We start from the raw sequence: 14,924 nt of genomic DNA, 5'->3' as shown, positions 1-14,924 counted from the left end.
CGCGGGACGGTTGTCGGTTACAATACCTACACAAATGGTCTATACGTATTGGGTACCATAGGAATAACCGCGAACGAGCTCCGACCCAGTGCCGCGGTGCATTCGAAGTGACATCATACTACATTATTGTACTACGAGTTATTGGTTTAACAATATTATAAAATTATATTACCGTGACTGAATAATAAATGGGCAGCAAGAATACTGTTTGAAGTATCCAATTTTATTCCTGTTTATAGAAATTTAATATCGACAGGCCTTAACCGATGAGCGGGGGAGTGGTGTTACGAGTACGGTTACCATTAACAGTAACTATTAACTTAGGTTAACCATTTTGTACATAGATTTTTACAAAGAGCTTTTGAAATATTAATACTGATTTTATTATTATTATTATTATTATTATTTTTTTTTAATATTGATTTTATTTTAAGTACAGAATGTTTAAAAAAAAATTAGTTTACAGAATTATTTTGGATTTTATGAAATTTTTGACGATACAATGGTTTTAATTACCTTATGGGAGGGAAGGAAGTGGGGATTTTTTAAGACCGTTGAAGTTTTTGGTAAGGGGACCCCATTTTATATTCGACTTTAGGGCCCCCCAACTGTCTAGTTGCGTCAGTGTCTTGGAATCGCTAGCTGTGCGGAGTACAAACTTCGATACGCGAATAAAATATTGACACACGCGAAGATAACGTATAAATAATAATAATAATAATAGATGATGGACTTCCGCGAAACACTCGACAAAACCGGAGGAGCGTTCATTATCTTCATAGTTGGCGATGAGACCTTCAAACCTAGACTAAAACCATTCTCAACCCGAGATATATTTTTAAAAGCTCACGAGGACCAACAAGAAAACTGAAATAATACCATTTTTCCTAATGGCCATTGTTCACTATTACCATAACATAAACTTTAAACTTGTAAATTCGTAAAATGTATTGCATTGTAAAAACTTTTAGTATGTTAAACCGTTGAAATTTAATAATAATTGAATAATGTTAATTTTGTACAAAGCGTTGTCACCGCATCCGGTAATGTTCTAAATCGGTTACCGGTGTAAAATAATGAATATCTCATCTGCAATCGGCATCTCGAAAGTCGATACAACTTATCAGCTGCATAATCGAATATTTGAAACGTAAAAGCGCACATGGAACTCCGCCGTTTCCAATTGGATAGATAAAAGCGCAAACACACACATTTTTCTGAAATTATACGTCTCGCGCTGCTAGCTGACTCTTAAGTGTTTCGTGAAAAAACATTAACAAATGGACGAATGATAATGTGCTTTCATCATGAATATTATATTTATGCATCTCCTTTAATACATGATAATACCACTGAAAACAATTAGCGAACGTGTTAAAACGTGTTTATAAATCAGATACGAAACTAATTATAATAAATGCATGTTAAAAGTGCGTACGAGTATATGCGGTACACTACATGTACATACGATGCATACGAACGTCTGCACGTTTAACGGTTAATTGTTTATCATACTCTTTAATGACTCACAGCAAGACGAATGCGTGAAAAAATTAAGACCTGCAGGTATTGTTCATTTGCATTCGTATCGTCTGATCCGAATATACTTTGTTACCTATAACGTAGTTTTTCGCAGACAAACATTATATTACACGACAATAATGTTCACTCTCGCCGAGACGTACTATTCGAGTTGATTAAATACAAAACTAAATGGTGGTCAGACACGACATATGTAAGTAAGTTTTTATTTAATCTAAATAAAATCGGTACAATATCTGTTATTATTTAAATCGGATGATAAAAGTAACGAAACACAACTGTTTGTTATAATAACTACGCGGATAGCGCTTAAGCCGATCAAAAGATGTATGTATAGTATGAATATAGAAGGAACGTATAATGCGATAATTATTATAATTTTTGTATTATTTTTTACAAGCATATTTTTATTTTGAATTGAATAAAACAGGTATAGTAAAAACCTATATATATATATATATATATCAGCAGATAAGCAACACTAAGACATAACGGTTCTAATAATAATACATGCATCGCGAATATACTGAAACGTTGTACATAGTTATTTTTATGATCATTATTTTTAAAAATATTACAGTATACTGGTAAATATTATTCATGTTTTATAGGTGTACTTTATATTAATGCGTTTTAACGTGGGCAGCGAAGTCCGTAAACAGACCTATTCCTACAGAGTATTTGGTTATAACGTTATCACAATTCGTGAGATTTTATTATTGATTTTTCTGGTTCGTATATGTTAAGTCTTCGGAGACGCGAAAATGCATGAGCAGTGGTACGATTCGCGTACGAAACTGGTAGGATAAATCCGAAGAATAGATTTGACGTAAATATGCATAATAGGTGATATTGCATACTAGAAACTTCGAAAGCGTTGAATGCGTATTATGCAATAGTTATGTATCGGTCAAGTTCAAAGGTCGTAAGATGAACCCTCGAGCATAATGCCCGGTAAAAGTTCAGTCCTCGTGGATCTGGACAACTGTTGGTTCAGCTCGTTTTTGAAATCCTTTGATCGTTTCACATTGTCCGAGGCTGGCTGCTCAGAATCTTTCGTCTTGTGTTGAATCACGTCCGATTGTTTACTGGCGTACATCCTGTTCGCAGTTGATCCGTCATCGCCGAAGTTTACACTCGAAGAATACTGTACGCTCCGGCCTTCCAACGACGGGCGTTTGTAGTTGGTTTTCTTCAGAATCGCCTACGAATAACAAGACGTGACGTAATTGCAAATTACATAAAAGTAAAAGATTTATACATTTATACATTTAATTATAATATTGGATTGCTCTGGAAGCTTAAAAATCGATCTAATTTATAAATTAGACTAACACCAATTCTTTTTAACTATTACGGTTCATTTTCTCAATTGAAAAATTCAATGCTTATTATTTTCAAACACATTATAAACTTTGTCTTAAAGTTCAATCAATTTTATTTTTCCTACTTGTATTTATTTACACGTCTTATATATCTATCTGCCATGTTTTTTGTTTAATCTAATGGAATACCTGAAAGTTGTACGGAGGATCGTCTTCATCTGCATCAACTGTCTGGTATTGTTTTCCTTTTAATTGAAGTTCGAGAACAGGATTTGATTTGTCTGTTGGTCTGAAATTGTATTATAGTTTCGGTTTTATATTTTTTTCTCAATGATATCGATGTATGTACTTACTTAGTTGTTTTCGGTTTGTTTACGATATTGGTCGGCTTCGGGTCCTGTCTTTCTTTTGCACTATATCTATTGTCGATCAAGGGCTGTCTTCTTGGTTTTTCTTCAAATTTCTGATATTTACGTTCGTTACCCTGAAGTGAATATTATATATAAAACACATCGATTATTTTGAACAAAATTCTTCTGCGCTTACGATTTGTGAACTGTTATTATCGATAATCCGTACTCCTTCGCTGAGATTAGCTTGAACACCTTGATCTATTTAAAGTAGGCCAAAATATATTATTACTGTTAATTAGAATATCGTTTTTACATTTTTTTTGCATACATTTATTTTACGTTACTTTAAATTAAGGGAATTGGGTAACTTTGTTAAAAAAAAAAGTCTTAATCATGATAAAAAAATTTATAAAATGTATCAAAATACTTATTATTAATTTTTTTTAAGCTTTTAAAGTTTCCCAAATGGGTAAAAAATATTTAAATTAACTGATAAATCATAAACTCAAGTATAAATAGAATCATCAATTACAATACATTTTAATGTAAAAATAATCAAAATTATTATTTTTCACTTAAGTTACAGGTGCATTTTGGTTATCTGTGAAAAACCTTTAGTTTATTCGCAATATCATACGAAAAAACATTTTTGTTAAAAATAGTTTGTGTTTTTAGTTATTTTAAAACGTGATATCTTAATTTGAATTTAGCTAATAGTGATAGTTTATAATAATAATTAGAACATTGACTCAATTTTAACGGTTTCTATTTTTGACATTTCATTTACTGTTGAACTATTAAGCGTTATGAATATTCACGGGATCTTTTCAAGATTTAAGTTCTAAAAAACCTTACTCATAGCATTATTTTATATTTATATACTGTTTATTAATTTTATAAAATCGATATAGTATTTTAAAAATATGCGGTTGGTCATACAATTTAAACGATACGTTCTGTTAAAAATTACCCCGGACAGCGAACGAATGTTTCAAAATCTTATAGGCATTACGAGATTCCGGAAAACGCCTTAATGGAGAATCCCAATTACAGTCGTCAATACTGCTTTTCATGCTGAAACCACACCAAATGTCTTATATTAGCAAGTATTATTTATAATGTAATTTATTCACTTGTCGTCCTATAAGTGTATCACTTTAGATTAGTCATTGTAAATTAATCGTAATTACGGTTTATATGACTATACATATTATATCGGTTCCAATACGGTTCTAATATATTTCAGAAAAAAAAATTATCAAATATATTTTGGAAATATTATTACAGGACTCCGTGCACGATTCACGCAACAGATTGATCAGCAATCAATCATTAAAAAGTTTTTACACAATTTGTAACATATCACTTGCATTTTATACAGCTGGAAATACGTTTTGTTATTTTAGCTGCGGAATTTAATATGTCAGAGAAATTAAAAGTTTTACATCGGTCTGTTTTTTGTCGGTAATCGGTACCCGTTTTTTTTTTCTCGAATGCTGTGAACTTATTATACTTATTATTATACAACAATTGTAAACAGAAAAGTACATTTAATCTGATAAAAATACAATAAAATAGCTACTCTTTTGAAATACTTATAAGACGTATCGGAAAGAAGAGAACAATGAAATTTTATTCATTCTTTAATGCGTTGTTGTACAGAAGGACTTTCGGGAACAACGTAACCTGATGCTATGAAGTTACAATACAATGAATCAATCGACGCAAAGCGTTGCAGGAAAACCGTGTTGGAAACGATATTCATTTGTTGCGGGAAAACTATTTTTTTGACGTTTGACGTCACCAATGGCGATGCGTTTCACGGACTAAATAACACATCACACTGTGTGTATAAGTCATAATCGATGATGTTATACACGCGTAACGCGTATTACAATAATATATTATCATAACACGTGCGCGTGTTTACGTTGTTTACTTACTTTTCGTCCGTTATGCCCTTCAGATGGATCGTGTTCATTCGATTTAGTTTGAACGGCAACTTGTACATATGGCACTTTTTAGGTCCTAAAAATTCGTTTACATTCGTCGTACTCATCAGTTTTGTCAACATAACCGGTCGGTCGATCATGTTTTTCAAGTCACTAATCACGTGTTGATTGTAAAAGTGCACCTGAATAATGACGGATACGCGGTATGATAAATTGTACATTAATATATTTTAACAGACCGTCAAAGACGGCGATCAGACAATGATGCACAGGAGGAGTAGGTTAGGTACATTTTCGAGAAGCTTTAGGTGCGTTAGTTGCCCCACAGAAATGGTTTTCGAGAACTTGAACGTGACACAAAAAGTTTTGCTCTGTCCAGAAACTGAACAAATCTTGAACTGTATAACCGCAAGTGCAAAAAATATAAAGCGTCGCCGAAACTCGCATTCGAATACATTTTTAAAACCAAGTCTCAGTAGGTAACGGAATCTTAGTTTTTCACAACGATTGTAATAAACACTATCAAACTTAAAATTACTAATCAATTGTTTAAATTGAATAATACACCAACAATTAAATAGTGCAATTATGCAAATTGATGCATATTGTAGCGTCATGTACATTTGAAACGATTTGGTATATAATAAAGTAAAATAAAGTTTTATGAATTTACATCTGGATAAGTTGAAAAGTAGTATTTAAGGTCCTTTCAGTTATATTTTATACAAATTTATCTAGTTATCGGTAGTTTGAATTGCACATAACTTTTCAAATCTTATATTGGTCAAATATTTGTATTTCAATATAGATATATTATTTGATACGGAACAAACTTTATACTATTGAACTTACTTGTAATGAGAAGTATACTACGTCTTGAAGTTTGTTCGCACGATCCATCAGTAAGACTTGATAAATTGATTTTCCTTTCCACTTATTGCAAAAAGTTTTCATTAATTTACGGGAAGCCGGGTCGATTTTACCTGGTAAAAAATTATAAGTATGAAACACTATTTTGTTTGGAATAAACATCTACTGTTAGAATTTTTCTTTTTAAATGTAAAAATTAAATGTGAAACGTCGTCAAACTAAGTAATCACTTAAAAGAGGTTTTATTTTTTATTAAAATTCTTTATATTTTTACTTGATACTTAATAAGTAATAAAATAATATTAATTTTAAAAGGGTTAACAACGACGAATATTTTATTATCGAAAGTAGGTATTATAAATTTAAATTTACCAATATCTTGTGAGCCGTGTGTTTTTCTTATTTGATATCCTCTATAGTCTATATGAAAATATAAAAATAAAATATATCAACTAATTATTAAACAGTGTCCTAATATACACAATTTAAGTATATATTAATTTAGAATACTGAAACATGCTCCTAACCGCAATCGCTGAACAAAGTTTCATCAATTTTACGAAAAGGATGTAATTGCATTTCTTATATAATGAAAATATACTATCATTTTCATGCGTTTTTACGATCAGCATATAATTAATAAAAAAAAAAAAAAACAAAGTTGTATTCATAAATAGGAATGGAGTAGGCCACATTTAGAAGTAACAATAAAAACTAATATTCGGAAAACCATTTAAGTAGTGAACTTCGTATTTGAGTGATTACAAAGTGTTCATATAATTGGTTGTTCCGTTTGAACTCTTAAGAAATTACAGTTTAATTAAATTTGCATAGAAATTTTTACTCGTTCAAAACCAAAAATTAATTAAATATATAAAAATAATCGATTCGACTCGTAGAAATAATCGATAACACAAACATAGGATGCTCAGTATTTTTTCTGAAATAAATAGTCGTCAGAGAATATAAAGTAGTTCGTGAGAGAAGGTCAATAATTATAATCAAGAAACCCACTACGACACAGTTGGTGCCCGGAATGATATCGATTTGGTCGATTGGCTTAGAAAATTGGCTTTCAATGTTAAAATAATGTCTTTATTGTAAACTATATTGCACACAAATCGCACAAATGCGTACAAAGTGTAACACAATTGCATACTCACGTTTTTGTATGACAGTAGCCGCCTCTTCTTCTTCGGATGTCGCGCTTGCTAATTTTTTCCTCGCGACTGAAAAACATAATAGCGATTTAGAAATATTATTCGGTCATCGATAAACGTACATAGTATATTTGTATATACTATATGTGTTTGATCGGTAAAAGTATATAATATAAAATTGACATGAAACGTGAACCTCGATTAAAGTGCATGGTGAAATAATATTATAATAATTATCAATTGTATGTTCTATACTTTGTACGTAAGTTTACAATATAATCATTTACAAATATTAATATTAACGGTTTGTCACACAATCGCACGCTGTAATCGTGATTTATATTATTTTACGCAGTTAAAACGATGTATGGCAAAAAAAAAAAATAAAAATATAATTTCATTCACTAAAATAAAAATGTAAACAAATAATGTGATTGTTTAGTTACCTCACAAATCACATTTTTTTTCTCCAATTATTTCACCATATGTAAATGATAAAATAGTTAAAAGTTAATAGTTAACTCTCAAATATTTATACAACGTGCATTATTTACGTTTAGTATTACCATTTAAATACCCACAGTTAATCGTATGTTAAAACTGTATAATCACAATTGATTTAGATGGAGAAAAATGTATTTCACTATTTTAACAAACGATAACACATTTAAAAATGAAAACAATAAACACTTGGTTTTTAAAAACTACGCTTTCTCGACCTACGAATATATTCAATACACTTATAGTATTAAAACAACGATAAAAAATGTTATGAAACCTATTAAAATCAATTTAATTGAATTTTAACGTTGTTAGGTGATTATTCGAAACCTGAGAAACCAAACACGTACATTTTGAGTATTAATGGATGATTTACAAAGACGAATATAGGATATGTACAATGCAAACCAAATGACTACAGTGATTTGAATACCGTTCTCTTTTTGGGGGATATATAGTTGGTATGTATTTTACGAACTAAAATTTGAAATCGAAAACATTTCGATAAGTATTCGAAACGAAAATTGGTTGCTACTATTATGAATTATACTGTATCCATGTTTCGAGGAAGTGTTACGATACATGTAATCACGTCTAAATTTGCACGTCTACGAATGAAATGTAATAATCATAAAAGTAATTAATTTTTAAAATTTTACTTCCACTATTGGAAATCAAATCGATTCGGTTTGAGGATCGCACGGGAAATTATGAATACAAAAGTCATTTATTTTGCAAATGATTCGTTGAACAAAATCAAATTAGAACTCAGATGTCTTGCAATAGAAACTTGCAACATTAAACACTACTACACCGGTTGTTACCGATTCGAACAAAAAAACGGACCGAATTCGTGAAGATCGAGAAAGCCAACTAAAGATGTATGTAATTACAAGTGTAGTGATACATTATGCAGGTACAGTTACATAAATAACTAAACAAACACAAGAGTACGACTAAGATTAAGAAAATCATGCACAAATATATAGCAGGTATGGAATTAGCGAGTAAAAAACGTTTATACTGACCTATGCGGGAGCAGAAGACCCGGCAGTGCTGTCCACATTTCCACTAACTTGTGATATCGAATTTCGTGCAAGTGTATTACAATATTATGTATCGATGCTGTTGCTGCTCTTATTACTATTGTTGTTGGAATGCATAAATTAGTGTTAGGCTTATAAAACGGCATAATGTACATAATAGCGCAACGTAGGTGATGACATAAACCGTGTCAATGGTTCTCAGATTTCGAATAAAAAAAAATGACAATGACTCGACGGGAGACTCGTGTGAGACGGAAAAATAACCTGGACAAATTGAACATCTATCACGCGGGTAACCGTAAATATTTTATCGTGATACATAATATGTATTGCATATGTATTTGTAATAGTACTATTTATTACGCCGGATTAAATACAACAAAATCGTTCGTGCACCAGTGTAAAAAGAGTTCAATATAATATGGTAAACAACAAAAACATTAAAAAAAAAAACCGTTTCATAAAACCATGATTATTGTAATCGGACGAATCGATCACTGCAGGGTTAAAAGTTAAGATGTTGTTACGCGATTGTAGGGAACAATTTTTTAAATCGGTACATATATTTTTGTAGTATACCACGAAACACTTTCAAAATAATATTGTTTCTTATCTCAGCTTATGCACTATTGTAATATTGATTACCTAGTTCGCAATGTCAAGGCTTGTACCTATTAATTCAGATGAGCGAAACACTTTGTTTCTTATACCGATTTCTAAATTGAGTTAATGTTTATGATAACAACTTGACTTTTTAATTACCGAGTCGTTGTAAAAATTGAAAACGATTAAGCAAGGAGAAATTATGTTTGGCGATGGCTCCTCTGCTTTCCGGGTTCGGTGGTGATTAGCAGCCCATACACGAAAGGTTTTCCCGTCAGTTTTGGAATGGCATTCCAAAACTGCCGATCAGGTCGTCAGTTCTAGTCCGTCGCGGTACAGAACTTTTGATACCCATTTACTGGCATTCCAGATCTGCCGAATTATACCGCCCCTTTGGAATGTAACGACTAGATATGTAGGTGTATGTTCAAAACTGTCAATTTTCCTGCGGTTATGATGTGTCACTAGATCTTTTGTCATGTTAGAAATATTTTTTGCCATTCCTACGGAACAGTACCTAGTATGTAGTTTGCTTAGTAGTGTGTTCCCGATATAATTATACATATATATATATATATAATATAATTAGACGTTATACCTGACTTATCCATATAAAATGTATAAAAATAAAAAAAATAAAATTGCAATTATATGTGCTATGGCAATTGTTGCGCACGAAACTTCAAAAAAAAAGATAAACAGAAAAACATGGGTAAAAAAAATGAATAGAACAGAGAAGTGAACAAAGTAATGTAACTCTACTAAAGGATTTAAAAGAAAATAATCTAGACGACTTTAAAAATTATTTATGAATGGATGATACAGATTTTACTAATTTACTAGGTAAGTAATTAAACCTAATATAGCTATAAAAATATGTATAAGTGACTATTGTGATTGTCAGTAAATAAATCAAAATTACTAAATAATTTATAATTTACTGGTGTTTATGATAAGTACTTGAATAATTTTATATATTTGTAAATAATACGTTTATATTAAAAGTAAAAATTTTAATTTTAAAATAATTATAAAAATCAACGACACCACTAGGCGCGTGTAGTTAGTGTTTACAACTAAAACTGTGGACTGTAGACTGTGACCGTCCATACACGTACAAGTCAAATAACAATATTTATCTTCCAAAAATATCTTTAGCGATAACGTTCGATTCGCGGTCTGTGATATTTTTATCCCATATACGTACAAATCAACTTGAGCGATTTGGTCGGTCAAGGGACAAATCCGACAGACAAACCTTTCGTGTATGGCCTGCTATTGAGATGCCAACTGCCATTTGGATTTCGAATCGATCAAAGATATTTTTAAGTTTCGACAGCGAAAATTCACCACTACACGAAAAATGGTCTAGAAAATCTACTGTACCAAACACGCGGAAACGCATCGTGGTGTAAAAGGTAACATGTGTCACGGTACGTGTTAACAGAGAACCACTTTTGCGTGTTTTTATTTTAATTTTTTTTTTCGGTCTCGAAAACGCTCGCCCACTCCAGACCCGAGAAGAGATTCTTTTTTGTTTTTCATTTCATTTTTTCCGTATTTCGAAAATGTTGTTAACCGTGATCGCGTACATTTAAACCCGATGTAATTTCTTCCCTACACGGTTTTCGTACCGCAAACGTACACACACACACCCACACTTATGTACACGAAAGTCGTATGGAGAACGGCAAATAGCTGTCTAGGCCGCGTAGGAGGGTAAATCCCTTTGTGTGCACTACGGCCCCTCGGCGGCGCAGTCCCGACCTTTGATCCGTTTGGACCGACATCAAAGGGTACGTGCAATTAAAAAGCCACCCCGTGGGCCCCGCGGGCTCGAGCGAAATAATCTCTGCCCACTTATTCTGAGTAGCCGACTCACCCTTCCCCCGTGTACCACCATCCTTAACCGTTGCGCAGGGACGACAACAGCAGAATTTCGAACACGAGTTCTCAACACTATATTATACTACAGCCTTTGCGCTTACCCTTTGACCGTGCACAAGTAGCGTTGTGTAGATAATTTATAACATATGCGCGAGAAAACAGTACATAATTTAACGTCTATAATAATATAATTATTGTTATTTTCAGGTTTAGCGAGACTTATAGTACTATGGACTTTGTTGAGTCGAACAGAATAACGAAAACGAAATATAAAAGAAAACTGATAACATTTATTTTATGATCGACTGGCCGAGGCATGATCGTATACGTAACGCCGCAGATGTTTGGCACGATTATTTTAATTTTTTTAATTAACAAACCGTTTTTACATTTTCCATCAATATTTATTGAGGAAAATTATATCAAGTCTGCGTAACGATATTTTCTATTTTAACTCACGACGCTTTAAAGTCATACTACACTCGGTACGGATCAATAAATATGCTATAAGTCTCGAACAATGTTTATTATTATTACCGAAATATGATATTGTTGTACCCATATAGCGGCAAAATAGTTTATAGTCGATCGGAACAAACCTAAATCACAATAATAATAATAATAACAATAATAGTAATATTAATAATAACTAAAATTCCTCGGGTTTTTCGACACGGTCGTGCTTATCATATTGTAACCGGACAAGGGTGAAAAATTTCTTTCCGTGTACATTGTTATGACGTGAATTTTTTTTTTTTTTTTTTTGCCAGGTCGAGTCCGAATATCAAAGTCTTTTGATCGAGACTTTCTCTTCGCAACCGCACAATTCGTTCCATGTAACCGAAACGGCCATTTTAAACGTTAAACAGGTCGTTACAGACTCCGGTGCGGTATATTGTTCGAACGTCGCGTTCTAAGTAAACAAATAGATTTATATGTTTTCGACCTGTGTGTTGGTCTAGCGAGTAAGTCGACATTCCTAGCGAGTCTTATACCTGCTGGTTCCGGAATCCCTTTACGTTTCCGTCTCCATTTAAACTGCGGAAAATGTCCGAAACGAAATCGCATGTGACCCGAAAAATGTGCTCGGTCTTAAATCAATATCGAGCCCAAAGAGTGCAATAATTCGTGATGGGACATCGAACATGATTTCTAAGTTTCTGTGTTACCTGTGGCTAATTTCGGACAGGTTTTACCGTGGTTACACGTCTTTATTGATAACACGCGCATATGCAATGATTTTAACGAACCGGCGGTCAAATACGGCGTATTAAATTGAACCAAACGTTTTGATCTAATACGTTTCGCTCGATGAAATTTGTCGTCAAAGAACATGCTATTTTTATTTCGGTATTTTTTTCAATGAGCTATTGTTTGCGACCCTCTTCGGACACTGCGCGAAAACGCATTCATCCATTAGCTAATGCCCAGTGAGGTACTTTGAAATTATCCGTAAGGGTTAATTTACATTTCGTATTGAGGGCACCGTTTGAAGGACAATCTCGTTTCAAATAATTGAAAACATCGTGAGTATACATTGTATAAGTTCCAAACATTTATTTATTAAAATTTATATATGTGATTTGGGGATTAAAAAAAAAAATTAAATTAGCTTGACAAAATATCTAATAAATAAGTACGATAATAATAATATTGATGATAATAATAATAAAATTAATAATAATAGAATAATAAAAACGTGTAAGACGAGAAATCAATTGTAAAATCTATAAGTAATTGGTGTATATATATATTTAACCCGGTACTATATAGTGGTCATGTAAGAGTTTAAAAAAGAAACACAATTCATCATAATGTTCCGAACATTTGCATTATTACTACTCTATTATAAAAACGTAATTCATTATTTTAGTATATAGTTTATGTTCTCTTATTTATACTATATTTCCATCTAAACAATACAAGTCTACTACAATAGTAATTTAATGACTATAATAATAATGAATATTGTATAATAATAATATAACGTTAAAAAAAAATGTGTTATTTCAACGAACTAGTTAAAGAATATTAAGCTGGTATTAAGGTGTCGTCATTACCAGATTGTTGTTTCAGCAGTTGTGGGGCCATTTTTCTTTTAGTGATAAACGCTCGGAGCATTGACTGTACTTTTACGACTTTTTTCACTTGCGTCTCGTAGAGCCTGTAACAGTGCATTTAACGCAATTTATAGTTTTGACACGCGTTTCGCATTAGAATTTCGAGCAGTTTTATTTCTGACGACGTATTTTAAAATAATTATAAAAAGTGTACAGGTCACGGGTCGGTTTTTGGAGGAAAATTCCACATAAATGTATTACTTGTATAAATCACGTAGGCAATTTTCCGGATTAAGTCTTTTCTTCCACTACCGCAATACTTGGTTTTAGCTTAGCGTGCGAATAAAGTTCCAACTTTGAAAAGGTCAACGTGAAATCACGAGCAATATTTACGAAAAATATATATGTAACAATAAGAGCATTTTTATGTACCTAGTAGGTCACCGCAAGAACCGCTTAACCGGTCATTCTTGGTCACGGGTGTGTTGTCGATTTTTTTTGGGAAAAATAAAAGTTACCTAACAGATTTGTTTGTTTTGTTGTTGTATTTGTTTCGACGAACAACGTACAGCACGACGTATTATTATAAACGTACCTCGACAGATATTCTTCGTTGTAGTACCGCAGGAAAACTTTGCTTTTTCCGATCAACCAGCCTTCCATTTTCAAACGGATGAGCAACAGCCGACAATTTTCCTTGGTCACTTCTACGTTCTCGTAGAAATCGAACGCCAAAAACTTATACCTGCGTGAAGATTTCCATCGGTTAACTCGGTAAGAAATATTTTCTTTTTGCGCCGTTTCGAACGGGACGCGCGTTAACACGTCCGTTCGGTCAAAATCAATGCAAAAATATTGCATTATTATGGATTGTCAAAGTGCACGCAAAAAAAGTCACATACATTAGCGTCTTATTTATATTTTTTCGTCGTAAATCATTTCTTTCACCTAATTAAAGACAATTGAAATGTTTATGTTTTCTTAAATTATTGTCGAAAATGTTAATAAAAACTTGGTCGTTTGTTAAAAAGTCTTGAACATTTAATATCAATTTACGCATACTTATTTATTATTGATTAGAGAAAAAAAATTGAGCATAATTAAAAGAAAAAAAACGAGCATTTAAATGTTAAATTTTAAAAGAACGATAAAAATCACAAAAAAAAATTGTTGTAAAAAGTTCAAGAAATTTTCAATATTTATACTAAAGGTTGAATACAAAGTTTTTCAAATAATTTTCTTAGTAATAAAAAAAAAAAATAAATAAATAAATAATATTTGAGATTTGCAAAAAATGATTTATAAGCATAACAAAACGAAATGTTGACGAAATCGAATTCCAATTAAACGGTTTAAGTTATTTAATTACAGACATTTCGTAGTTTCGAAATATTTTAACACGTTTGTGCAGTTTATACCTGTGTATATACTTGTGATTTTAGATGTTTTTTTTTTTCTTTTTTGTTGCGAAAGTTAGAAATTTACTTGTTTGGGAAATCTGGAACTTTTCTACCGTATCAATCGCCTTTAGAAATCAAAACCGATCCACTCGACCTGTTCCGCTCGGAATCAATTTATCGAGAGCAATGGTTTCAACGGTCCGACACATCAGCAGTAACAATCGG

The 14,924-nt window shown here is 32.0% G+C and overlaps 1 protein-coding gene across 1 annotated transcript in view; it reads right to left on the bottom strand.

The window, feature by feature from the left end:
• Positions 1-1,732: 1,732 nt before the first annotated feature.
• The window catches only part of LOC112682835 (neither inactivation nor afterpotential protein C), a 36,505-nt gene continuing 23,313 nt past the window's right edge, over positions 1,733-14,924 (bottom strand). The window contains exons 18-28 of the mRNA XM_025553618.1: positions 13,895-14,044; positions 13,300-13,403; positions 7,206-7,271; positions 6,415-6,462; positions 6,025-6,155; positions 5,164-5,354; positions 4,191-4,294; positions 3,414-3,478; positions 3,221-3,351; positions 3,057-3,156; positions 1,733-2,746 (exon numbers count right to left, since the gene is read on the bottom strand). Of these exons, the coding sequence (XP_025409403.1) occupies positions 2,459-2,746; positions 3,057-3,156; positions 3,221-3,351; positions 3,414-3,478; positions 4,191-4,294; positions 5,164-5,354; positions 6,025-6,155; positions 6,415-6,462; positions 7,206-7,271; positions 13,300-13,403; positions 13,895-14,044 (1,378 nt within the window). The 3' untranslated portion in view covers positions 1,733-2,458. The remainder of the gene's footprint in view (positions 2,747-3,056; positions 3,157-3,220; positions 3,352-3,413; positions 3,479-4,190; positions 4,295-5,163; positions 5,355-6,024; positions 6,156-6,414; positions 6,463-7,205; positions 7,272-13,299; positions 13,404-13,894; positions 14,045-14,924) is intronic.

Source organism: Sipha flava, unplaced genomic scaffold (assembly GCF_003268045.1).
Source record: "Sipha flava isolate LNK unplaced genomic scaffold, YSA_version1 0_pilon_pilon, whole genome shotgun sequence".
Lineage (NCBI taxonomy): Eukaryota > Metazoa > Arthropoda > Insecta > Hemiptera > Aphididae > Sipha > Sipha flava.
The sequence above is the reverse complement of the archived record's forward strand: the minus strand, read 5'-3'. Positions and strand labels throughout refer to the sequence as shown.